General features: G+C 31.1%; 2 protein-coding genes across 2 annotated transcripts; both read left to right on the top strand.

The window, feature by feature from the left end:
- The first annotated feature begins 4,845 nt into the window (after positions 1–4,845).
- LOC131622421 (peroxidase E5-like) lies at positions 4,846–6,399 on the top strand. Its single transcript, XM_058893451.1, has 3 exons — positions 4,846–5,168; positions 5,269–5,460; positions 5,553–6,399. The coding sequence occupies exons 1-3, from the start codon at positions 4,947–4,949 to the stop codon at positions 6,210–6,212; spliced, it is 1,074 nt and encodes a 357-aa protein (XP_058749434.1). The 5' UTR covers positions 4,846–4,946; the 3' UTR covers positions 6,213–6,399.
- Positions 6,400–23,029: 16,630 nt separating this feature from the next.
- On the top strand, positions 23,030–24,608 carry LOC131622420 (peroxidase E5-like). The gene is made up of 4 exons (XM_058893450.1): positions 23,030–23,330; positions 23,410–23,601; positions 23,684–23,849; positions 23,967–24,608. The coding sequence occupies exons 1-4, from the start codon at positions 23,109–23,111 to the stop codon at positions 24,458–24,460; spliced, it is 1,074 nt and encodes a 357-aa protein (XP_058749433.1). The 5' UTR covers positions 23,030–23,108; the 3' UTR covers positions 24,461–24,608.
- Positions 24,609–26,600: the final 1,992 nt, after the last annotated feature.

The following is a 26,600-nucleotide window of genomic DNA, read 5'->3' as shown; positions in this document are numbered from 1 at the left end:
AAATGTATTTTTATGTTTCAAACATGAACTTATTTTATAATTTTAAAAGTATCTAATGTGTGTGTATATATATATATATATATATATATATATATATATATATCCCAGTTAAAATTCTAGATAAATTTATTTGTGATGTTATACTATCAGCATTGAATGAACAGCCTATTACGCCGTCAAGGATTCTTTTGTGACGGTTTAGCAACGTATTCGCCTCGTAGGACAAAAAAGATCATTTAGTAATATTACTACAAATAACTTCATTTCACCTCGGACACAAATAATGTATTACCTTGATTACACAAGCGAGGTAAAAAAAAGGGCATCATGAAAACCCCCCAGCAACAACATATTTATATATTTTCAAAACCACCGCCACATATACTTCTCGGCTTATGTAAAAAATCAAGGGAAAACAGTTTTTTTTAATACAAATTACATTGTTTACACTAAATATTAAATTACATTGTTTATACTAAATATTAAATTACATTATTTACATAGAATAATTAACACAAAATATCAAATTCAAAATTTCTAATTACATCAGTTTCATAGTAACCGAGGGGAGATAGTTGAAATAGTCATGAGTTTGATCCCCAACAACAACATATTTATATATTTTCAAAACTACTGCCACATACTTCTCGATTTTTGTCAAAAAATCAGGGGAATTTTTTTTAAATACAAATTACATTGCTTACACTAAATATTAAATGGCATTGTTTATAATAAATATTAAATTACATTATTTAGTATGGTGGGAAATCGAGGTGAGGCGTCACTTCCTTTCTTTTTGTCTTTTGTTGGGAAATTATGGTGGTTTTAAGGAGGGTAAGGACACGGTTTCATGGGTGAGTAATAACGGTTTGGATTTTTCTGTGGCTTCTTGTTATGCTTTCTACGGTAACGACTTTATTCCGCATGGACCACCCAACAAATTTGATGATGCTTTTCGGCTTGTTTGGAAAGTTGAGGTGCCTTTCAAAATTAAGGCTTTCGGTTGGAGACTCCTCCTTGATAGATTACCTACCAAGAATCTTTTGGTCTTGAGAGGTATTCCTTTTCCCGTAGATAATTTAAAGTGCTTTTTTTGTGGAGTGGATGTAGAGAATATAAACCATTCCTTTTTTGGTTGTGTAGTGGTGAAGAATATTTAGAAAGAAATAGCTTTTTGGGTTGGTAAAGTGGGTTCTATGGAGGATGAGTGCTTGTCTAATTTTATGAATTGGCATAGGTTCTTTTGTACACAAAAGTTAATAGTTAGCAAGGTAGATGTTGTTTGGTTGGCTACAACTTGGACTATATGGATTACAAGGAATGGTGTGTGTTTCCGGGAGGAGGGTTGGAACGTTAACGACATTGTTTGGAGCATTAAGCTTCTTGTTTGGAAGTGGTCTTTTTGCGGAAAAATTACACATTCCAATTATTCCTTTTACGAGTTTAGTAAGGATCCGATTCTTTTTCTCTCGTAATGCTTTTGTAATTGGTGTGTAATTTTTCTTTTGTTCCGGGTTCTTTCCCGTCTTCGTGTAATCAGGTTTGAGAACCCTTAGTTCTCTATTATATAATATCTTGCTTACACAAAAAAAAACATTATTTACACAGAATAATTAACACAAAATATCAAATTCAAAGTTTCTAATTACATCAGTTTCATATTAACCGAGGAGATATTTGAAATGATCATGGGTTCGATCCCCAAAAACAACATATTTATATATTTTCAAAACTACTACTACATAGTTCTCGATTTTTGTCAAAAACTGAGGGGAATTTTTTTTAAACTACAAATTACATTGTTTACAATAAATATTAAATGACATTGTTTATAATAAATATTAAATTACATTGTTTACACAAAATAATTAACATAGAATATTAAATTCAAAGTTTCTAACGTTACATTGTTTTGGTTTTAATCTACAAGTAAAAAATTTTGACAAATTTGATTCATCGTCGTCACTTTGAATAAATTCAAATTTTGTTGTTGCTTCTCAAGTTCATTGAACACATCCATTTTCTGATATAACATGAAAAAATGTTAGATACATAACATGAAATTTCAGTAAAAAGAGATATTATGTAAGAACTCCAACCTTGAAACAATTTTATTCTACACTTGCAATTCATCCCAAAGATGTGTTCCAAGCTTTCGTTATCATTGTTTTCAGGGCAAATGCTCTCATTATCAATGTTTGAGTTTCAAAAGATAGCGTCCAAGATATATAGTGGTGGTGTTTGCTTTCTAATTGGATATATAGGGTTTCTTATGGATTGATGTGTTGGCAATATCTTGCGTGTTGTTACTTTATGAACATAGGACATAGATTCGTTGTTAGTTAACTGAGTAACCATACCCATTGGTTCTTTTATAAAACCGATGAAAAGGATTATTTCATTTTTGAATTAAAAAATAAAATTGGGACTTTCCCCTCGGTTTTATAAAAAAACCGAGTTAATATATTAATTACAGAAAAAATGGTGAATGGTAAAAAATTGAAATTAACATGTAATGTTTCTTTTTTCAATTTTTTTACCAGTCACCATTTTCTTTATGTGCTGCAATATTCACACATTGCTTGCAATTTACAATATGTTTAGGAATAAATTTCTCATTGTTGTCAATCGAGGAAAACAATAAATCTTGGAGTGTTTTCTTTGATTTACAATATAGGAAAGTTATTCCAAAATATTACAATGGCCTTAAAAGAGAGGAGGACACACAACAACAAGATTATTATGTGAAATGGATTGCAAGAGCTGGAAAAATATTTTGTTTAAGGTTGGTGTTAGAAGAACAACATACATCACAGAACCTTAAAGATTTTTTCCAGTTTTGCAATCCATTCCTAAGAATGATGTATACGAGTTTGGAGCGGCTAGATTTAGGGTAAAATTTAATGAGCGAGTGCTTTTATAGTAAAATCTGATTATCTAACCCCTCGATTATTAAAGAAATTGAAGGAATAGATCTATTAATTAACAAATAAAAATAAAATAAAAAGAAAGACATAATTTTTAAATAAATAAACACGTAAACTGTTTTGTTGGGATTCGAAACATGTCATGAATTGCTTTTCCCCTCGGTTATATTCAAAATCAGAGGGAATATATGGTATTTTTAAATAAAAAAATCATGGCGCGTCCTGGAATTATTCCTCGATTTTTGTTGATGTGAGGTGAAAGCGTTGTCATGAAATCTATTATTGGTAATAGTGTAAATGTCCATCATTTATATTCACCTCATACGGAGGCAATGATCTTCCAGTGGAAGTCCAACTTTTTTTCTCACCTTTAAGGGCGGAAAGGATCCCTCTTTGAAGATCCAACAGTTACTTCAAGGTTTCACCAGTCTTTTACAACATGTGACCTTACAAAACCCGAAACAAGACAAAGATGGGTCGCCTCATCAAAAACCCTACCCACATAGGAAAAATATTGCCACCTTATTATTAAGAGAAAAGTTAAAGAGTTCTTAAAGAAATTATAAATGGCGGAGACACTAGCTCACCTTATCCAACAGTGAAAATAATTACTTAAATCATAAACTTGCATATGTCTATTCGCTTGGTTTTCATGATGATCTCACTTGATAAATTCATACTTTTAAGATTAGTTTTGTCAACTTGTATTTTGATACTCGTGGTGAAGTGTGATACATCTTGCCTATTTATGGGCGACTTGATATCCTTTAACTGTTTACATGATAGTTAAGTTATTTTCGCATTCGTTATGCTTCGCTAACTCAATTTATAATCCTTTTCACGGATCCTCGATGGTTTTCCTGCCCCCGTCGTTGCCCTTAACATCGTCTTCATGTATGTTAATTTCGTTTAGATTGAACTTGAGACTCATGTTAGTTTTACCGCAACACATAGTGGGCGCCAATTGTACTTGCTAAAAGTATAATACATGACAAACCTTAATGATTAAGAGTTGTGAGAGGCTTATAGAATTTGTTGTAGGGTTTAGAGCTAGCTCACGTTAGGAGTGAGAATCAGTATATATGTGGTATATCTGCCTCCAAATGAGATTGGATCCTTCCTCGATTATGAGTTGAGTTATTTATAGATGACCTCTTGGACTTGAGCTTGAAAGTCAAGAGGTGACTTCCACTATTACATGACTAGGAATATGTGAGTAGTGGAAGAGTTATTCTTCCTTTGGCTAATATTACATGGACACCTCATAGTCCATGTTTATAAGAAAATGGATCACACATCGGATCTGGCGTTCAGACCTAACTTCAGGGCAACGAAACTCAATCAGACGATCGAGTACAATTTCAAGACACTTTGCTCGCTTTCTCATCATGGACCGCCTTTTATGGTACAATAAAATTTTACTAGTACAATTATAACTTATACTTTTTTCTCTAAATTTTACCATTTTTATTTCAATCAAATTAATAAATATTAAATTAAAAAAAATATTTTTATACAATTACATATTTATCATGTCAATTAAATAGTTTTATTAAATACTAGAAATTTAATAGTAAATTATCCTCTATCTAGGGCTTTTTTACCACACAAGTATTAATAACTTTTAGATATTTAATGGGATATTGAAATCATTTTTGTTTAAATACTTCTTTCAACAAAGATATATATGCACTAGACTTTTACAACACATGCTTTGAACTCCCACTCACCTTATTTTGAAGTTAAAAAATAAAAAAGAAAAAGTAGCAAAGTCTAGAGAGCACTAATTTAATTATTATCTTTTGAATACTTGATATATTGATCTTTGAAAAATGATAACTAAATTGCAAGTGTGATTTAAATTGATAACATATAATACATTAGTATTCTTCACATGCCAACCACAAGCCGCCCATAGTCATGTCATTACCCTATAAATAAAGCCACATTTTTTCTGCATATTCAAGCACACCAACTTCAAACACATATAGCTCTATTATCAGCAAGGGAAGAAAAAATATGAACTCCCTTCGTCTCATAGGCACAGCTCTGTGCTGTGTTGCAATTGTGTTTGGAGGATTAACCTTCCCCTCAAATGCACAACTTGATCCATTTTTTTATAGTCAAACTTGTCCCCAATTGCAGTCTATTGTATATCAAATCTTATTCAAAGTTGCTCAGACAGATGCCCGAATGCCTGCTAGTCTCATCAGGCTCCACTTTCATGATTGCTTTGTTCAAGTATGTATGCATACACATATTTGTCCTCATAAGTGTTTATATATATAAGTTATTTTTATAATAAAAGATAAATTAACCTTGAACTATTTTTGTACAACAGGGCTGTGATGCATCAGTTTTGTTGAACAAAACTGATACCGTTGTGACTGAACAAGATGCCTTCCCAAATATCAACTCCTTGAGAGGTATAGATGTTATAAATCAGATCAAAACAGCTGTGGAAAGTGCTTGTCCAAACAAAGTTTCTTGTGCTGATATTCTTACACTTTCTGCTGCAATATCTTCCGTTTTGGTAAACATCTTTGTCTAATTTTTTTTTTTGTAGTTACAAACGAGTTTTCACATAAAATCTTAATAATTTTACTAACAAATTTATGTTCACAGACAGGAGGTCCAGGTTGGTTGGTTCCATTGGGAAGAAGAGATAGTTTAACCGCAAATCAAACTCTCGCTAATCAAAATCTTCCAGGTCCATCATTCAGTTTACCTCAACTGAAATCGGCTTTCGCTAATCAAGGTCTCACCACGCTTGATCTAGTATCACTCTCAGGTGCTCACACATTCGGAAGATCGCGCTGCGTTTTATTCAGTGATCGATTGTACAACTTCAGCAGCACTGGCAAACCTGATCCAACTCTTGATCCAGTTTACTTAAAAGTATTACAAAAGCAGTGTCCTCAGAACGGACCTGGAACGAACCGTGTCAATTTTGATCCAACAACTCCTGATATATTGGACAAAAACTACTACAACAATCTTCAAGTTAAGAAGGGTCTGCTTCAAAGTGATCAAGAATTGTTCTCGACACCAGGTGCAGATACTATTGGCATTGTCAACAATTTTGCCAATAACCAGAATGCTTTCTTTCAGAATTTTGTGAATTCGATGATTAAAATGGGAAATATTGGTGTGCTTACGGGAAAGAAAGGTGAAATTAGAAAACAATGCAATTTTGTTAATCCGAAGAAGAAATTATCTGAGTTGGATATTACTACTGTGACCTCTACAGAATCAATTGAGGGGGGTGTGGTTAGTTCTATGTAAGTGTTTTGAGGGTTCTTTTAGTTGGAAATTGGAATAAAGAAGGGATAAGCTAGGTACATTTGTGCCATAAGCTTTGTGTTATGTGCCTTGTGTGTGTAAGATAATCTTCTTTTTTATGTAATGTTTTAAATAATATCCACTCTTTCTATTACAACTTACAAGCTCTTGTGTCTTAGCATTGATAGAAAATAAAGTTATGATTAGCATGATAATTATTTACTTATTGAAAATAATAGTCTCACATTAGGTAAAAAAAAGTGAGACTAAAATGGTAATTCAATTTGACCTAAGGGAGAGTTTTGCGGGTAAAAGTTTCATAGTGTTTACATTAAACATGTAGCTTATATGACCCAACACATTTAGTAAGAAAATAAATGTTTGAGTATTAAAAAAAAAAAAGAAAAAGGCAGAGTCATAAGTGCATCAGCATGGATAATTTATATTCCTATACATATATTCTTATTTTATAGTCAACTCTCATAAACCAAGTCACTACCATCTCAGTTTCTAAAAAAAAAAAAGTTTGACCAATCCTTAAACAAAGGCAAAAGAAGAAAAAAAAAAAAAAGCATTTATGCTATTAAAGTAACTCTTCACCCTAAATCTAATATTAACAAAAGTGGAAAGTCTTTCTTACCCCGTTAAACTCTTTTATATTGAGAAATTATTTGATCCAACTTCTCTAATAAACTAGTCAGAGACTTGTGCTACCGCACGGGTAATTGAATTATGATATTGTATAAAAAACTAAAAAAATAGGTAGTAATTTAGAATCTTCAAATAATAATCATAAAATAAAAAAAATAACAACAAAATATTTGTTAATGTGATAACACATGAACGAGTCTTAATGCAATAACACTTAGATAATATCAAATATAAATGTAAAATTTAAAATATAAATGTAAAATGTAAAATGATTTATTTTTTTAAAAATAAACAGATTTAATTATATTAAATAATCATACATAAAGAAGAAAAAAAAATTGTGAAATGGAGAAAAAATTAACTCTTCACCCTAAATCTAATATTAACAAAAGTGGAAAGTCTTTCTTAAACTCTTTTATATTGAGAAATTATTTGATCCAACTTCTCTAATAAATGTTTATGAAAATATTTTAGTAATTAAATTATAAACAAACAAAATAGCCACTACATTCTCAGTAAAAATTGTAGTCTTGCTTCAGCAACAAACAAAATAACCACTACATTCTCAGTAAAAATTGTAGTCTTGCTTTAGCAAACACCACATGTTTTTCTTTCTCCTTTATGTTTAACAACTCTCAAATCTGCATAGTATAATATAGGGGTGTTCGTGGTTCAAGAACTGCACTGAAATGAACTAAATTTGTGGTTCACTTCAGTTTTTAAAAACCACTTTAATAAAAAACCAATTATCTGTTAAAGCAGTTTCAATTCAGTTTTAAATTGGTTTTGAACCAGATTGTATCTATAAAATGGTTTACAATCAATTTCTAACTATAAACTGGTTTAAAACCAGTTTATATTTAAAAGTCAAATTTATTTTATAAATTGTTTTTTTTTAATTTATCTCCCTCTCTTTTATATATATATATATATATATATATATATATATATATATATATATATATATATATATATATATATATATATATATATATATATATAGTATAAATCATTTGGTTTTTATCTGAATTGCCCTATGCTTTATTATACTTTATGCGCTCCGGTGCCTCTGTATTTATGGTATGGTTTTCGTTTTGAAACAAACTAAGAGTCCCCTGTTCAAAACTTATCTTAAGAATATTTGTTTTTTATTTTATCAACCTATGCACTGAACATTAAGGCATACGTGAACAGCTAGTGATATGTACAACTATACATTGTTTTTTCTTTTTTAACTAAATAATTAAAATTTATTATGGGTTCAAAAGGTAACCATTCTTTGTAGTAACCTTCTATTTTATTTCATATTTTAATATAAACTATTGATAAAATTTATACTTCATAATTTTATTTCATATTTTTAAAATATTTAAATGGATTTAAAGTTTTAAGTAAACATAATTTATTGAATCATAAAAATATTACATACAGTGAATATATTTTTACGGATTTTTTTTTAATTTTTTAGAAAAAAATAATTTTTAGATTTTTTTAGTTTTCAGGAAATAAATATCTTTTCATTTTTTAGGAAAAAGTTATTTTTAGATTTTTTAAATTTTCAGGAAAATAAATATTTTTAAATTTTTTTTTGTGCTAAATTATTATTTTTGGTTTTAGGAAAAAACAAATATTTTCGAACCAGTTTATAAAACGAAACTGGTTCTAAACCGGTTTTAAACTGAAATTGAATTGTTTAAATTAAATGGTTCAGTTCATTAACCATTTAAGTGGTTCAGTTTTTTAATAGTGCAAAACAATTCAGTTCTAGTATACAATTCAGTTAACCATATTTTTGAATACCCCTAGTATAATACAGTACTTGAAAAAAAACTACAAATTCCTGGACCTAGAGCACCTGAAACACCAAAGCTAATTTGAGTTGTTAAACAACTTCCAACTCATTTTCAACAAACACACCTTATTCACCACTTCAATGTTCTGCAGCCTTAGAGCACCTGAATTCCTGGACTAAGTTAGAGTTTCCCATTTCACCACGTGCAACTTCTTCTCACCCCATGTATCCCCCATATGAGTTTTTGTTGCAGTTGATAAATGTCATCTATACACACTTTCAGCAACAAATTTGCCATTATAGAATAGGTGGGTATTGCTTCGATAACACTTCTCTCCAAAGTAACTCTGTCTGCAAAAGATAAAATGTTAGTTTTCCAACTTGCAAGACTAGAAGAGACTTGTTCTGCCAACTACTGATAATCCATTTTCTTTAGAGTGTTCCCACTAAGAGGCACACCAAGATACTTCCCAAATAATTTTATTTCCTTGAACCAGAAATTTGGAGTAGTTTCATCTCCACACTCTAATAACATTCTTGGAAAAAAGCATACTAGACTTATCAGGACGGACCTCTTGACCTTGCTACAAAACTTATGGAGGGTCTTTATAATACAATTCATCTAGTTCTCTGATGCTTCTCCAAAAAGTAATAAATCATCCGCGAACATGAGATGAGGAATTCTTAGACAATGCTTCCCCATTTGCATCGTATGCCACTTATTGTCCATTACCTCTTTCTCAATTATATGAGAGGGTTTATCCATACACAAAATAAAGAGATACGACGAAATGGGGTCCACTTGTCAAATGCCTCTCTTTGAACGGAAGAAATCACTTCTGGCCCCGTTCCAATTGACATTCGATTCAACACTTGCCACATGTTTCACCATTTTGACAGACTTAATGAAGCTTCAAATTTCAACACCTCAACTTGGATATGTCATTATTGTTGTGAGTATGGTCACATTAAGCCTTTTTGTTATAAATTTCTTGGAGATAAAAGTCTTCAGCTCATTCTAAGGCTGGTCAAGTCAGCAAAAAGAGAAGTGTCAAAGAAAGAGATGTCAACCTAATAGCTCATACCACCTTGATAAGAACAAAAAGAAAAGTCTGGTATTTTGACAATGGATGCTCTAAATACATGATAGGCATTCGCAAATTACTGGTAGATATTATGTATCACCCCTCAGGTGCTTTCAGATTTGGTGATGGCTTTAAAGGTGAAATCAAGGGAGTAGGAAAATTGATGGGTGATGGATCTCCAAAGTTAGAAGATGTTCTTCTTGTGAAAGGACTATCAGTTAATCTTATTAACATCAGTCAGCTATGTGATCAAGGGTTGTTGGTAAATTTCTCCAAATTAGAATGCTCTGTCAAAGATGAGAAAGATGTTGTTCTTATGAAGAGTATAAGGTCTAAAGACAATTGTTATTTGTGGGAATCTCAAATAACTTGCACATGTTCAACAACCAATAAGGATGAACTAAAACTATGACACCAGAAACTTGCACACCTTCAATTCAAAAGAATGAAGGACATCAGACTTAAAGGAGTCATTAGAGGAATTCCATGGCTCAAAATTGAAGAAAAGAAAGTCTGTAATTAGTGTGAATTAAAGAAAAAAACCATAATGTCACACCCAATGTTACAACATCAGACTACCTCCAAAGTGTTGGAACTTTTTCACATGGACTTAATAGGACCAATGCCAACAGAAAGATTGAATAAATTAATAGAAGATTCTTGTTTTCATTACAATTCTAATTTTTAAGACTTGCTGTCATAGACTAATAAGACTTATACCAAAACATTTATATATTGATACCAATTTATATTGATATAAACATATAACATAACTTTTCAAGAAGTATATGTTGGTGTTATTATTTTTCCATTACAATTTCAAATATAAGTACTACAGTTCTTAAAAAAAGTGTCTTTTTCCATAATATATCAAATTCCAAAATGGAGAGCAAATATCCAAGTCTAAAATACAGAATAACAATTCTAATTCTTATTTCAAATCTAAAACAATTTGGTAAATTGAATTTGAAGTTGTACGGTTTGGTAAAGGCTAATTGTTCTAAACTTTGTTTTTCAGGGAATATTAAAGATTTTTTAAGAGAACGTCACTAGAGACATCAGATTATCTTACGGTGTGTGGTTTCAGAAGTTTCTGAATTTCTCTAAAGGTAATTAGTTATTCTTTTACTATAGTTGCGTGACTAATTAGTGTTTTTGTTTAGCTTACTTAGAAGTAAACCCATGGATAAAAAATGGATGTTTGCCAATCGATTGTCAAAAGAGTACGAGGATGGAGTATCGGAATTTGTTGAGTTTGTTGTTGTGTACGCCAAAGACTCCAGTCGAATGACATGTCCTTGCTTGGGTTGCTGTTATGAGTGTCGGGTTGACGCGGTTCAGTTGGCATCACATTTAAAGAGGCATGGAATTGATAGAAGTTATACATGTTGGAATTTGCATGGTGAGAAAAGTAACGGGAATGTTGAATCGGGGGATAATACGACCTATGCTTCAAACGGCAATGGCACAGATACATATAATTATGATCGAGTCGAAGAGATTGCAGAAGCACTTGAAGAAGATCTTTAGGATTATCCCAAAATGTTTGAGAGGTTGGTAAGCGATGTAACGAAACCGTTCTATAATGGTTGTTCAAAATTTACAAGATTGTCTGTGGTATTAAAGTTGTACAACTTAAAGGCGGGCAATGGATGGTCGGATAAAAGTTTCACAGAGTTATCAGCCCTTATGAAAGATATGCTACCAGAGGATAATGTTCTTCCCAATCGAACATATGAGGTAAAAAGATGTTGTGCTCTATTGGCATGAGCTATGATAAGATACATGCCTGTCCAAACGATTGCATTTTCTTTCGAAATGAGTATGCATCGTTAAATGAGTGTCCTAAATGCGGTGTCTCTCGATATAAGAAAAAGTTGTCTCCAGCAAAAGTCTTATGTTACTTTCCTATAATTCTGAGATTTAGACGCATGTATCGTAGTGAAACTGATTCAAGACACCTGACTTGGCATGCAGATGAAAGAATTATTGATGGAAAGTTACGACATCCGGAAGATTCACCACAGTGGATGGAAATTGATAATGAGTATCCTGAATTTGGAAAAGAAGCAAGAAACCTTCGCTTGGCATTGTCTAGTGATGGAATGAACCCACACGGTATTCAAAGTATCTCGCATAGCACATGACCTGTGATTCTTATGATCTATAACCTACCTCTGTGGCTATATATGAAGCGTAAGTACATGATGTTATCTATGTTAATTTTTGGGCCTAAACAACCAGCGAATGACATAGACGTATACTTGATACCCTTAATCAAATATTTAAATTTTTTGTGGGAGAACGGTGTGGAGCTTTATGATGGGTATAGGAAATAAAGTTTCAAGTTGAGGGCGATTTTGTTTGGAACAATTAATGGCTTTCCAGCATACGGAAATCTATCAGGGTACAACAATAAAGGTAAAAAATCGTGTCCTGTTTGTGAAGATGGAACCGATACGACACGATTGGACCTTTGTTAGAAGAATGTCTTTCTCGGTCATCGTAGATTCTTAAATTCTAATAATCACTACCGTGGGTGGAGAAAGGCATTCAATGGAAAGGCAGAAGAACGTAGAGTTCCACCTATATTGACAGGTGATCAAATTTTTGAAAAGGTGAAAGATGTGAGTACTCAGTTTGGCAAGCCTTTTGCACATACACTTGTCAAGAGTGGGTGAAAGAAGAGGTCGTTTTTTTTTAACTTCCATATAGGAAGTCATTGTATGTAAGACATTTTCTCGATGTTATGCATATTGAAAAAAAATGTATTTGACAATGTTATTGGTAAGTTACTAAATATACAAGGAAAGTATAAGGATGGCGTTAAAGTAAGGGAGGACATAGTAAACATGGGAATGAGAACTGAATTGGGACCCGTGAAGAAAGGAAGACGAACATATCTATCACCTACTGTTTATACTCTATCTAGAAAGGAGAAAAAAAATTTGTGTAAGTTTCTCGGTGAAGTTAAAGTTCTAGAAGGCTACTCATCAGATATTAGAAGACTTGTGTCTATGAAAAACCTCAAGTTAAAGAGTTTAAAGACGCATGATTGCCATGTTATAATGGAACGTTTTCTACCAATAGGTATACGTTTTATTCTGCCAGAAAAAGTAAGAAGCGCAATAACTAAACTGTGTTTTTTCTTCAAGTCAATTTGCAGTAAGGTGATCGATCCTGCGATCTTACCAACATTGCAAAAAGAAATAGTTATTACTTTGTGTGATCTTGAAATGTATCCGGATATGAAGTTAATGGTTGATACGTAAGTGAGATTGTTCTAAATATTCGTGTATATTTATATATTTATATATTTAATTATTTCTGTGAGATTGTTCTAAATCTATGTTTTTATTTTGTTAGAGCAATACAAGTATTTCGAAGTCAAAGAGAAGCTTGAGTATCACAGACTAAATCAAGCAACATTACTTGGATCAAAGTGCAGGTACATTATTTTTCACAATTTTGCTTATAATAGTTATGCTACTTGATAAAACAAGACAACTATACATTCTTATTTGTTTTTCTATGTAGTGTGCTCAACAGCGAAACGATATAGATTGCGGATACTTCATTATGCGGTTTATCAAAGAAATCCTTCAAATGAATCGAATAGAGATTCCAATCACGGTATGGATTTATAACTTAGGATTTGTTATATTATTTATCGGATATTTCTTATAATTTATTACTTTTAACTAAATCATGCATATTATGTTTTTGTTATATGTAGTACTTCGATGAAGTTAAGTGTGCTCATTACACGAAACTTCAGTTGGAAGAAATCAAAGATGAATTGTGTCAATATTTTATTGCGCAAAGAATCATATAAGGTTTAAATACATTATTGTGTGAAAAGGGTTATGAATACATTATTCTGTGAATACATTATTGACCGTGTTATTATGTTCATACCTTGCAGGACCGGGACCATCCGCTCGTTGGATTTTGGCGATTTCTGACAGATTTTATTAAGTAGGGCTGATTTAGTTGTTGCTAGGGCTAATTTTGTTAGGGTTGATTTTGTTATGGATGCTTTAGTTAAGGTTGATTTAGTTATTGTTAGGGATGACTTTGTTATTGTTAAAGCTGATTTGGTTCTGTTAGAAATATGTGAATTGAATTATAATGGTGTACATATATTTTGGATTATAATGGTATATAATGTAATGGCATTATAAAGGCATATATTTTGGATTACAATGGTATATAATGTAATGGAATTATAAAGGCATATATTTTGGATTACAATGGATTATAATTGTATATAACAGGTTTATGGGATTACAATTGAATATTTCAGGTTTACAGGTTATTTATTGACCGAGCTATTATTCCAGGTTTAAACCAAAATATAGACCCAAAAATGCTGCCTGTAGACACTTTAGAAAGCGCTTTTTCTGGAAATGCGTTGCCTAAAGTATACATAAGGCAACGCTTTTCCCTAAAAAATGCTTTCTAAAGTAGGCCTTTAGCAACGCTTTTCTTTGAAAAAATGCTGCCTACAGAAAGCATAAAAAACATTATTTAGAAAGCACTTTTCTAGAAAAAAGCGTTGCTAAAGGCTTACTTTAGAAAGCGCTTTTTAGTAAAAAGCGCTGCTAAAGGCCTACTTTAGAAAGCGCTTTTTAGGAAAAAGCATTGGCTAAGGTACCTAAGGCAGCGCTTTTGCCTAAACAAAAGCGCTGCTAAAATCTATAGCAGCGCCACCTACGACAGCGCTTTTAAAGGCCCAAAAAAGCGCTTTCTTAGGTCCTTTTTGGCGTAGTGAAGAGTACGATCATAAAACTCTTGCACAAACCTTAACAACTCATCTTTGACAAAGCACCACGATTTCTTAAAAAACCCCAAAAGAAAACCGTCAGGACCCGGGCTTTTATCACAATCACTATCTTGATTTCCTCCAATGAAAAAGGCACCTCAAGAAGATGACTTTCCTCAACGGATAACTCATTAAAAACAAAACTGGTCTAAGCAAACAAGGCTCGGAAAACCTATTTTTAAAATGACAAAACATCTCACCTTTGATATAGCTTCAACATCCGATAAAATACCAACTTCTGAATTTAAGCTTACAATATTGTTCCTCATAAACGAATGAAAATATTTAGAATTAGCATCCCCAAGTTGAACCCACCGACTTCTTAATTTTTGGTGTAAAATACTTTCTCTACTTAACATTGCCACCCACACATCCTTCGAAGCCTTCATTCTATTAGAACACAAATTGTCACACCAAGCATCCCTCCTCCCCGCATTAGCCACAAACAAATTCAGTTCATTAAGAGTACTCACGGCTTTATCAACATTCAAATCAAGCACACCAAAAACCTCCCTATTTCACAACTTCAACTTAGCTTTAAGAATTTGAAGCTTCTCCTTGAGAATAAATTCCGGTTTGTCACGAATATACAACGCCTTCCACTCCTTCCACTCCAGTGGCGGAGCCAGGAATTTTATGCAGCCTCGGCAAAAACTTTACACCATTGATTATTCACCTATTTTAATTTTCACACCCTATTTTTACTAATTTTGTCCTTAAGTTTGCCCCTGATTTTGTTTAAAAATCGACTATTAAATTGGGGGAAGTACAATGAAAATAGGGGTTCAGCCTAGGCGCCTGCCCGGGCTAGCTGGGCCTTGGCTCCGCCCCTGTTCCACTCCTTCTCCACAAAAGAAAGAAACTCCTCATTGTCGAACCAACACTTAAACAACCTAAACGGTTTCAGGTTCTAATCCACAAAATTACCGGCTAACCAAATAGGACAATGATCCAACAACGACCTCTTATCCACCATAATTCCCATAACTTTACAAAGATCAAGTAAAGAATCGGAAATAAAAAAACGATCCAACCTACTACAAACACTCCCATCCAAATTAAACCAAGTAAATTTATTACCCATGAACGGACATTCTTGTCAATTAATTCAATCATTCTACTTCTCTCTTTCATATTTCTCATTTATTTATCTGGTTACAAACAATACTACAAATCCATCATATTTCTCATGTATTTCTCTCTTATCAACTTCTTTCTCATTTCATTCTCTCTTTTCTAACTTTTCTCAACACCATACAAACTTTAAAAGAGATACAATAGATGGGATCTATAAAGGACAAGAGAACGGGCTATTTGCGATGAGATCTTGAAAGGAAAAGAGAACGAGCTATTTGAGCGGGAAATTATTAAATTAAGTTCTATTATACTATATGTCATAGCAGTTTAACAACTCTTATAACTATTTATTTTTGTCTTCTTGCTTAGCCAATTAAAATTTTCAAAGGTTTGATTAAGTGTAGATAGTGCGTCATGGATAAAAATTATGATGTATGTATGAATGCAGCATGCTGATCTTAGTGAGAACAAGATAAGGTAGTGGAATACAAACTTCAAACCCTATTCTAATGCCTAGGAATATCCGTAGTATCCTATATAAATTACTATAGGATATTTAAGTTTAGAGCAATGCTATTCTTACACCCCAAGTATTTACACCGTATTTTACACTGTATGTACGGACAGTACTATTCACCGTCCGTACACGAACAATGCAATATTATATTAATATATATATATATATATATATATATATTTTTTTTTACGTTTTTTTTTAATTCTTTTTAATTTTTATTTAAATATTTTTTTTATGTTTTTAAAAAAAATATTTGACAATACCTGCAGATTTACTTCCGGATTTACCTGCATTTGACATTACCTGCGGATTTGCCTAAATTCGTAAGTAAATCCGCAGGTATTGTCAAATTCGTAGGTAAATTCGCAAGTATTGTCAAATATATTTTTAAAAAACATAAAAAAAAATAACATTTAAAAAAAATAAAAAAAAACGTAAAAAAAAATATTAATATAATATTGCACTGTTCATATACGGACGGTGAATAGTACAGTCCGTACATACAGTATAGGAGTACACTTTGGTGTACAAATAGCATTTTTCTTAAGTTTAAGTCTGTTTTAAATTCCTGTAAATAATTTTTCTTTTTTAGTTAAGGTAAAAATATCCATTTTTTCTATTTTTTATTTTTTATCAAGATATATTAATAAAATGAAAGTTCACAATAAGATTATAAAGAGACGGTCGAAACCGCGGGAAAAATTATCCACCAATTAACTTAAGGAAAAAAAGAGTTTTTATCAAACTCATAAAAGTTATAATTGGCATGAGCAATATTTCCAATAAAAGCCTATCTCCAGACCAACACTTTAAAATCCCAACCGACATCCTGAGAATTCCAACCAAAATTCTTGAAAATAATTTTATTCCTATACAACCACAACGCCCAAAGAGTTGCCAACCAGACACACCCTAACTTACCTCTTTTAACTTTCTTCCTATTGCAAAACGAGTGCCATTTCCAAAAACTCTCTTTAAAATCCTCCGCTTTATATTCCAACAATTCAATCCATGTAGCAATATCCCTCCACACTTCATCCGCCATACGACAAAGAAGAAGAGAATGGATAGAAGATCGCCAAAATCATCACAAAAAACACAACGTACAAAAGTTTTTCATATTAAGTTTAATTCTTTCTAAAAATGATAAGTAATTAAAAAAAATTAAATATTGAGTTGATAATCACACATAAGCAAAAGTAGCGTCACCTCATTAAAAAATATTTCCAAATTTGAAGGAGGACCAAAATTCAAAAAAAAAAAAACTTAAAAAAGGATTAAAATAATAGTTTTTAAAATGAGAGGAAGAAAAATGCTAAATAGGAAGACCAAAGTTGTAATTAAGCCAAACTAAAATTAAATATATTGTAAAATAGTAAAAATAGTAGGATATATATAGATTTCTTCAATTGTAATTTTTATGAGTTTGGTAAGGATTTAAAATTTTTTTTTCAAATTTTCTCTAAATTTTTTTTTGTAGTAATGATAAAAAGTACTCCTAATACTCTTTTAATCCAACATCCTTGCTTAAAAAAATAAAATAATTGCACCAAAGAGATTTTAGACCATTTATTTTCAATTTTTACTATTTAAATTTCACTAGTTGTTGCTTCATTCTTCATCAATTTTTATGAGAAATAAATTGATTAGAAAAATAAAAGGGATCAATATTCTTCAATACCTAGAGTCTTTTTTTTTTTTTCGATAAACAATAGGATTATATTAAAATATGGCACTAGGAGTGCCCAAACAGTACAAAGATAAAAGGAATACCTAGAGTCTTGTTAGGAGGCTGTACTAAAAAGTAAGGCCACTTGAATAAATTAATAATAAATAGAAATCACCAAGAGAAAATAGCTAACAAACAAAATTTTATAAGTAGAAAAATTATCTATATATGGATTAAGCCAAGTTGGAAGCCACATATTTCTCTATAGTATAATGCAAGACGTACCATTTGTAGTATAACAATTAATTATTTGATTTAAAATTTATTAATAGTATTCCAATGACATTAATAATAGCAAACTCCATGTGATTCTTTGTCAAAGTAAACCACTATATAAAATATTCCCACCATAAAATGAAAAGGCAGGTAACAACATAAATGTCGGGTAAATTAAGACTATACGCGATGTTATCAACAACAAATCCTAGTGGGGATTTGGCAAGATATTATTGACCATTTAGTCTTCAGTATAATCCTACTATTTCCCCACGTACTTGCTTTCTATTTGTTGCATTTGTAGACAAAGTTTGAAATTTAAAATTATATTAATTATTAATAATATTTTTAATTATATAGTACAGAAATCTTTTTAAAATGTTATAGAAAAAGAAAATAATAATATTTAAATAATAAATTAATAATATTGTTAATTATATATTACAGAAATTTTTAAAAATGTTACAGAAAATGAAAATAATTATATTTAAATAATTTAAATAATTAAAATATGTGATTGTGACCGAATTGCTTTAGATGTGAATGTAAATATCAGCAATAGTTGTTGGCTTTCATAGGGTCCACACTCCACACAAGACCGAAATTTTTGAGTTTTTGTTTTTAAAATCTGTTTTGTAAATCTATTTTACAAAACAGTTTTTAGAGAAAAAAATTTAAAAATGATTAGGTAATTTAATTTTTGAAAACTATTTTAGGAAACAAGTGTTTTCATTTTTTTTCAATGGTCACTTTCAGCCATCAGCTTTCCATTTTCTGAACCCAACTTGTGTTGATCTGTAAAGGGCTTTCATTTTCATTTTCCTTTTTCTGACATATTTTTAACATTTTCCAAATGTAGTCTTTTAAAAGGAATCACACATTTTCAATATTGTTTCATTATTACTAGTTCAACGTGTTTTGTTATGGTAGAATCATTATTACTGCCTTTAAACATTACGTAAGGTATTTTATAAGACATAAAGTAGATTTAATTTTGCGTAGCTCACACATGGTTTGGTTCTTCAATTCTTGTCGGTAAGGATTTTCTTAAAATTCATTTTTTTAGCTCGTCTTTGGATTTTCTATGTGTGAGACTAATTGTACTAGATGGTGGATAATTGTTTTATTCGGGATTCATATTTAAAATTTTCCGAATAATTCTATTGTAATATTAAAAATTTAATGGAAATAACTGATAGTACATATCCGTTAAACCAAGTAATTTTATAAATATAAAATATATTGATGTAGTGAAGTGTAATGTAAATAAGTGTAGATTAAATTTACACTATCATCTAATAGACATTCATCCATGTTATGTTAGTAATTTAAAATTAAAAGTGTGATTTGATAGAATACACTCTGTGATTGGTTGAAAGTGTAAAAATATTTTACACTGTCAATGCATATTCTTTGTCCTCATTTATTAATTAATCAATTTAATGATATAATTAAAAAATATATGTCAAACACATAGTACTTAAAAAAAATTACCCTTCAAAGTTTCTTACGATATTTTTTTATAAGTAAAAGATTTGTATTAATGTGACTAAAAGAGGTACTCTACTTTAATACAATGAAAACAATTAAAAGTAAGAAATCAATATTAAATCAGCGAATACAAATTAAGGAATCAAGAAATACTAGAGTCCTATCACAGTCTACAGACCCCTTAGATCTAGCCCAAAATCATTCCTAAGAGAGAGATTTCACGAGCAAAACTATTTCAGATACACCTTTGCACTAACTGTTGAAGAATGTATCATTTATGATTAACCAAATCGACCAAACAGTAACAAACCATAATATAAGCCTTAAACTTTTCTTGATCATACCTTTCAAAAGGAATTCATAACCATGAGCTGATGAAGGATGTTACCAGCGTCCAACCTTTTGCCAAAATCAATCCAGTCGAAGACTTGATGCCACACTTTAAACGTCACGAGACACAAAAGAAAGAGATGGGCATGACTTTCTCAAGGGCCTAAACAAAGGGGACACACCACGTTGTGAGGACCACTAAGAATATCATATTTCACCAATTCATCTCTAGTTTGAAGCCTATTGAGCAGTACTCTCAATGGAAAAATTTGGATGTTGGAAGGAAAGCTTGATTTCCACATACATCTTAAAATAGAAGATAAGTTAGTACTAATGAGAGAACTTGCGTGAGTTAGAGAGTCCAACTTGGAGTATGTGGATTCGAACAAAAATCCCCCCCGCATCGAACCACCATACAAAAGAATCGTTAACAACAGGGATGATATTGACATTTATAAGTATATTATGTAAAGCTTCTCAGTCACTTACTACTGAATTTGGAGGCCTGTCAGAGAAGAATTCAGAATTCCAGGTCCAATATGGTTGCACCATTGTCCCAACTCACAAAATTTAATTCGATCGACCTGCACAAAACTACACATACTAGGAAATTGAAGCTTTAGAAATTCAAGACCAAAGCCAGTTATTCCTCCAGAAGTTGATGTTTGGACTGTTACGAAGTTTACAACAGATGTTATTTCCAAACTAGTTAGGAACTTAGGATCTTCCCCCCAACTACCTAGAGAAATACGCAAGTCCTTCCACCAGATTGAAGATTTCCTGAAATTTACTGACCACGGTGATCAAGAATTAAGCCCTTTATGTCACCATAGTTGAATGGTAGAAGAGAAAGCCATGATGTATCTTTATTCGAGAGGATTTTCCACTCCCATTTACTCAAGAGGGTCCGATTGAAGGATTCACAATCTTTAACAGCCAATCCACCTTCAAGCTTTGGTATGTAAATTGTAGACCGCGAGACCCAATTAACTCCCCTCTGATTTTCAACCCCATTCCACAAGAAAGCACGCTGAATTTTGGTGATTTCCTGGACTACTATTTTTGGCACTTTCTAGAAGGATAAAAAGAAGAGTGGAATAATTATCAAAATAAAATTTGAAAGTGCCACTCGACCTCTCAAAGAAATAAACTTGCTCTTCCACGTAGAGAGTATAGACCTGAGTTTAGACAGAATTGGATCCCATGATACTCATCTACGATGATTACACCCTATGGGAATTCCTAAGAAATTAAAAGGGAATGAACTAATCGCACAAGATATAAAATTAGATGCACCCAATAAGAAATTTGTCTTAATGTTAAAGCCCAAGATTTTGCTTTGTGGAAGTTGAAACCTAAACCAGAAGGAAGCTTTAATCCCAGTAACACAACCCTAATTCCAAGAAACAAAATTAAAGGTTTTCTCAAAGTACACTTTAAAAACAAATAATTCTTTCATGTTTCTTCGGGAAAAATCTTCCAGATCAACGAGTCTCTTGATCTCAAAGCTACAATAGCATTACACCTAAATCTTGCTTTCATTGCTGGATGGAAAAACTTGGAGTTTTGGTCACCCTCTTTTAGCCAAGAACATCTAGACTTCTGCCTAATAAGAGATTCCCGAAGTTTCAGCTTTTGCCAAACCAACTTTCGGGCTTCTACTATAATTACATATTGATCCTGCCCTAACAATGCATCCTCATTAGCTACCATCATGTCCAACGTGTTTAAATCTTTAATCGCATCAATAGCCTCTAAGTCTATCTTCCCAAAGGCCCATGCGTTCCATAATTTTAATATGGATTTCAAAAGCTTGAGTTTTTCTTTGAAAATAAACATCTTTTTTCCTTGAATATTTGAAGAACTCCAAATCTCCTTAACCACCAATAGAAGGTATGGATGCTTTAACCAAGCAAAAAATAATTTGAAGGATTCGGGAACCCCATTCCACATGATTGACTTTGATGAGAATATAACAATGGTCTGGAAGTTCTCTACTTATGACTACTTGCCCTTTTAGACTCCATTTACTTATTAAGCTGTCATAAATTAGAAAGCGTCCGAGCCTATGCATAAAGGTTCTTGCGGAATCGTACCATGTAAACTTGTTCTCCATTGCTAAAAGTTCAATTAAATTTATCTCAAATATGAATTCTCCAAATTCATTCATTTCGATGAAATTATTTTGAACTCTAATGCCTCGCCTCTCACTGGGCTTCTTAATGGTGTTGAATTCCCCGCAATACTCCATTCTCTTGATGGAAAAATTGCAATTTAGCAGTATTTTTCTTTTTAGATTTAATTATAATTTTGGTCCCCCTATTTTTTTTTTGGGTTTTGGTTCCCCTATTTTAAAATTTGGAATTTTAGTCTCTATATTTTAGTTTTTTGAGGATTTTGGTCCCCCTACAAATTGAAGGCAATTTTAAATGATATGACCCTCACATTGATGATGTGTCAGTGCCAGTTCAACAGTGAAATGTTAAAAAACTAATTTTATTTAAGATTTTTGTTGAACATGTTATCAATGTGAGTTTTATTTGATTAAAAATTACCTTCACATTTGCAAGGGGATCAAAATCCTCAAAAAGAACTATAATAAAGAGACTAAAATTACGGATTTTAAAATAGAGGATCAAAATCCAAAAAAAATAAATAATAGAGAGATCAAAATTATTAGGTTACCTTGAAAAAAAAAAAGGATAAATTACTCATCATTATAAATTTATCAAGAGACAAGTGTAATGTACTATCAATATCAATTATCCATATACGTTATAAGTTTATTTTGCCTTTCATTTTTGCTACCTTGTAGATGTTATTTTTGTTTAATTGCTTCTTTTAACTAAATAGAGACACGCACTAGACTTAAACAACATATGCTTTGAAATCCCACTCACCTTCCAAAGTTATTTTAATTTAAAGTTTTAATAAAAAAGTTGACAAGTCTAGAAAGCAGTAACTTATTTATTATATTATGAATAGTTGATTATAGATTTTAGAAAAAGTGATTACTAATATACAAGTGTGTCTTAATTATTGATGCAATATAACATTAGTAGTATTATTCACATGCCAACCACAAGCCCATAGTCAAGTCATGACCCTATAAATAAAGCCACATTTTCTGTCTAACCAAGCACCAACTTCAAACACATATAGCTCTAATATCAGTAAGGGAAAAAAATGAACTCCCTTCGTCTCTTAGCCACAGCTCTGTGCTGTGTTGCAATTGTGTTTGGAGGATTAACTTTCTCCTCAGATGCACAACTTGACCCAAATTTTTATGCTAAAACTTGCCCCAAGTTGCAGTCTATAGTAACCCAAGTCTTATCCAAAGTTGCTAAAAAAGATCCCCGAATGCCTGCTAGTCTTATCCGGCTCTTCTTTCATGATTGCTTTGTTCAAGTATGTATACATACACATATTTGTGCTGTGGTTTTCCTCATAAGTGCTTTTATATATAAGTTATTTCTGATTGATACAGGGTTGTGATGCATCCGTTTTGTTGAACAAAACTTCTACTATTGTGACCGAACAAGAAGCCGGACCAAATATCAATTCCTTAAGAGGTTTAGATGTTATAAATCAGATTAAAACAGCCATAGAAAAAGCTTGTCCCAACACTGTTTCTTGTGCTGATATTGTTACACTTTCTGCTGAAGTATCTTCCGTTGTGGTAAATATAAATTTTTAGTTTCAAGAAACAAGTTTTCACAAAAAAAATCATAACATTTTTATTAACTAATTTATGTTCACAGACCGGAGGTCCAGGTTGGTTGGTTCCATTAGGAAGAAGAGATAGTTTAACCGCAAATCAAGACCTTGCTAATCAGAATCTTCCAGGCCCTTCTTCCAGTCTAACTGAACTGAAATCTGCTTTTGCTCTTCAAGGTCTCACCACACTTGATCTAGTATCACTCTCGGGTATGTCGATACAGATACCGTTATTAACTGTTTTATGATAAATTACAACATTTGTACTTACTGAAATCGTGAAAATTAAACACTTTTATAATATATATACTTTGATAATAATTTCAGGTGCTCATTCATTTGGAAGATCACGTTGCTTTTTATTCTCTGACCGATTATTCAACTTCAACAATACTGGAAAACCTGATCCAACTCTTGATCCAGCATACTTAAAAGTATTGCAGAAACAATGTCCTCAGAACGGACCTGGAGATAACCGTGTCAATTTCGATCCAACGACTCCTGATACATTAGACAAAAACTACTACAACAATCTTCAAGTTAAGAAGGGTTTGCTTCAAAGTGATCAAGAATTGTTCTCAACACCAGGTGCTGATACTATTGGCATTGTCAACAATTTTGCCAATAACCAAAATGCTTTCTTTCAGAATTTTGCGAATTCGATGATTAGAATGGGAAATATTGGTGTGCTTACTGGAAAGAAAGGTGAAATTAGAAAACAATGCAATTTTGTTAATAGTAAGAAGAAATCATCTGAGTTGGATATTACTGCTGAGACCTCTACAGAATCATTTGAGGGGGGTGTGGTTAGTTCTATGTAAGTGTTTTGAGGGTTACATTAGTTGAAATAAAGAAGTGATAGCTAGGTACTTTTTTTGTGCCATAAGCTTTGTTTTATGTGCCTTGTGTGTGTAAGATAATCTTCTTTTATGTTAATGTTTTAAATAATATCAACTCTTTCTATTACAACTTACAAGCTCTTGTTTCTTAGCAATGATAGAAAGTAAAATTAATGATTATTGAAAATAATAGTCTAAGATTAGGTAAAACAGTAAGACTAAAATGCATTAAACATGTGACTTCTATGACCTTACACACTTTAGTAAGAAAAGAAGTATCAAAGTTAAATATTACTATTAAAAGTAAAAACGAGACAGAGATATAAATGAGATGTATCATCATGCATAATTTATACTAGTAATTTATAGTACTATCATGCTTCAATCTCATCCATTGATTCATCTTTTTCTCTCTCTTATTTGTACCATAAATTTTTCTTTGTGTAACATCTAACCATTAGATTGGAAAAGGAGAGAGGGCATGACCAAAAGAACATGAGAGGATCCGAATCCTATTTTATAGTACACTCTCTTTTGTCTGAACCAATCAGACAACACTTTCATTGAATTCAAATCTTTATCTTTCCCAAATTATCACATAAACAAAGTCACCACCATCCACGTTCACTAAACAACACGACAAACATTTCAAGATTCCCTAAACAAAAAGTGAGAAAGGAAAAGCAAAAATATAGAGAAGCTCAGGTGAATACTTATAGATAGGCAGAGCTATTCAAAACCGAACGGACTCAATAAAAGACCCTTAATCGAACCGAATCAAATTGAAAATTGCAAAAAACAATATTTATTTGAATGTGTTTCGGTCATTTTTTTAATAAAATCACGCGGTTCATTTTAGTTTGCGATTTGTATTTCGCAAACTAAATTGAACCAAACCAAAATGCATTAAATTACAAAATTTAAGAAATTATTATATATTTTTAATTATTAGAGAAATTAACAAGTATTTTTATATATTTTATTGTATTCTTTGAATGATATTTAATTATTTTATATATTAAAAAATATTATTTATTTATAAATACTAGTATTATTTTTATTTAAAATAGAATTGCTATATATTTACTTTTGTTTTTATTTTTAATTTATTGACGTTGTAAAGATAAGATTTAAAAAAACAGTTTAATTTATATTACTTTTATATCTTTTATATAAAATATTGATAACTAAAAAAAAAATCATAATTTTATTAGAATAGTACAATCGCACTTACTCATAATTTTATGTATATTATCCTTTAGACATATGATAAAATTGTAAGATACAATATATCAAATTATAAACTTATTTTATAATAATAGATGAATGACGAAACACTAAATTATTTTGTCCTTATATTGTTGGTTCAATAAAAAATTTTGTAAAAAAAGTTGAACTAACCGGACCATTTCAAATCACATTATTTTAATTCATTTTTATTTTGGGTTAATATCACTTTTCACCTCTGTAATTTAGGCGAAATTCGCTTTACCCCCCTCATTATATATATATATATATATATATATATATATATATATATATATATATATATATATATATATATATATATATATATATATATATATATATATATATATATATATATATATATATATATATATATATATATTTAATTTCCCCAGTAATATTTTTTTTTTGTTTCAATTACCCCCTAAGCATGCAATGGGGTGATTGGAAAAAGACATAGTATTTTTATATTTCAATGGGGTGATTGGAAAAAAAATTACAGGGGAAAAGTGTATATTATAGTGGGGTTTAGTATATTTAACCCTTTTATTTTTAAAAGCCAACTGAATGAAATCAAACCTCAAGTTTTTTCTCTCGCTGTTCAGGTGACTTTTAACGTAAAAACCACTCAAACCACATTGTAAACACCCCTACCGAGAGGTCTAACATAGAAATTAAATTGAATCTTTTCAAAGAAATTAAAACTAAATAAATAATATCTTATTAAGAAAATTTAAAAAATTATTAATAAATAAAATAAAAATGAATTAATTATTTAGTCTACTAAAATATTACATTTTTAATATTAATTAACGAAAAACAAATATATTTATGTCTAGAGCATACAACATACTGTATATATTTATATAGTTAT

The sequence above is a fragment of the Vicia villosa genome, unplaced genomic scaffold, assembly GCF_029867415.1.
Source record: "Vicia villosa cultivar HV-30 ecotype Madison, WI unplaced genomic scaffold, Vvil1.0 ctg.000030F_1_1, whole genome shotgun sequence".
In the NCBI taxonomy this organism is placed as follows: domain Eukaryota; kingdom Viridiplantae; phylum Streptophyta; class Magnoliopsida; order Fabales; family Fabaceae; genus Vicia; species Vicia villosa.
This window is presented reverse-complemented; position numbering and strand designations above follow the sequence as displayed.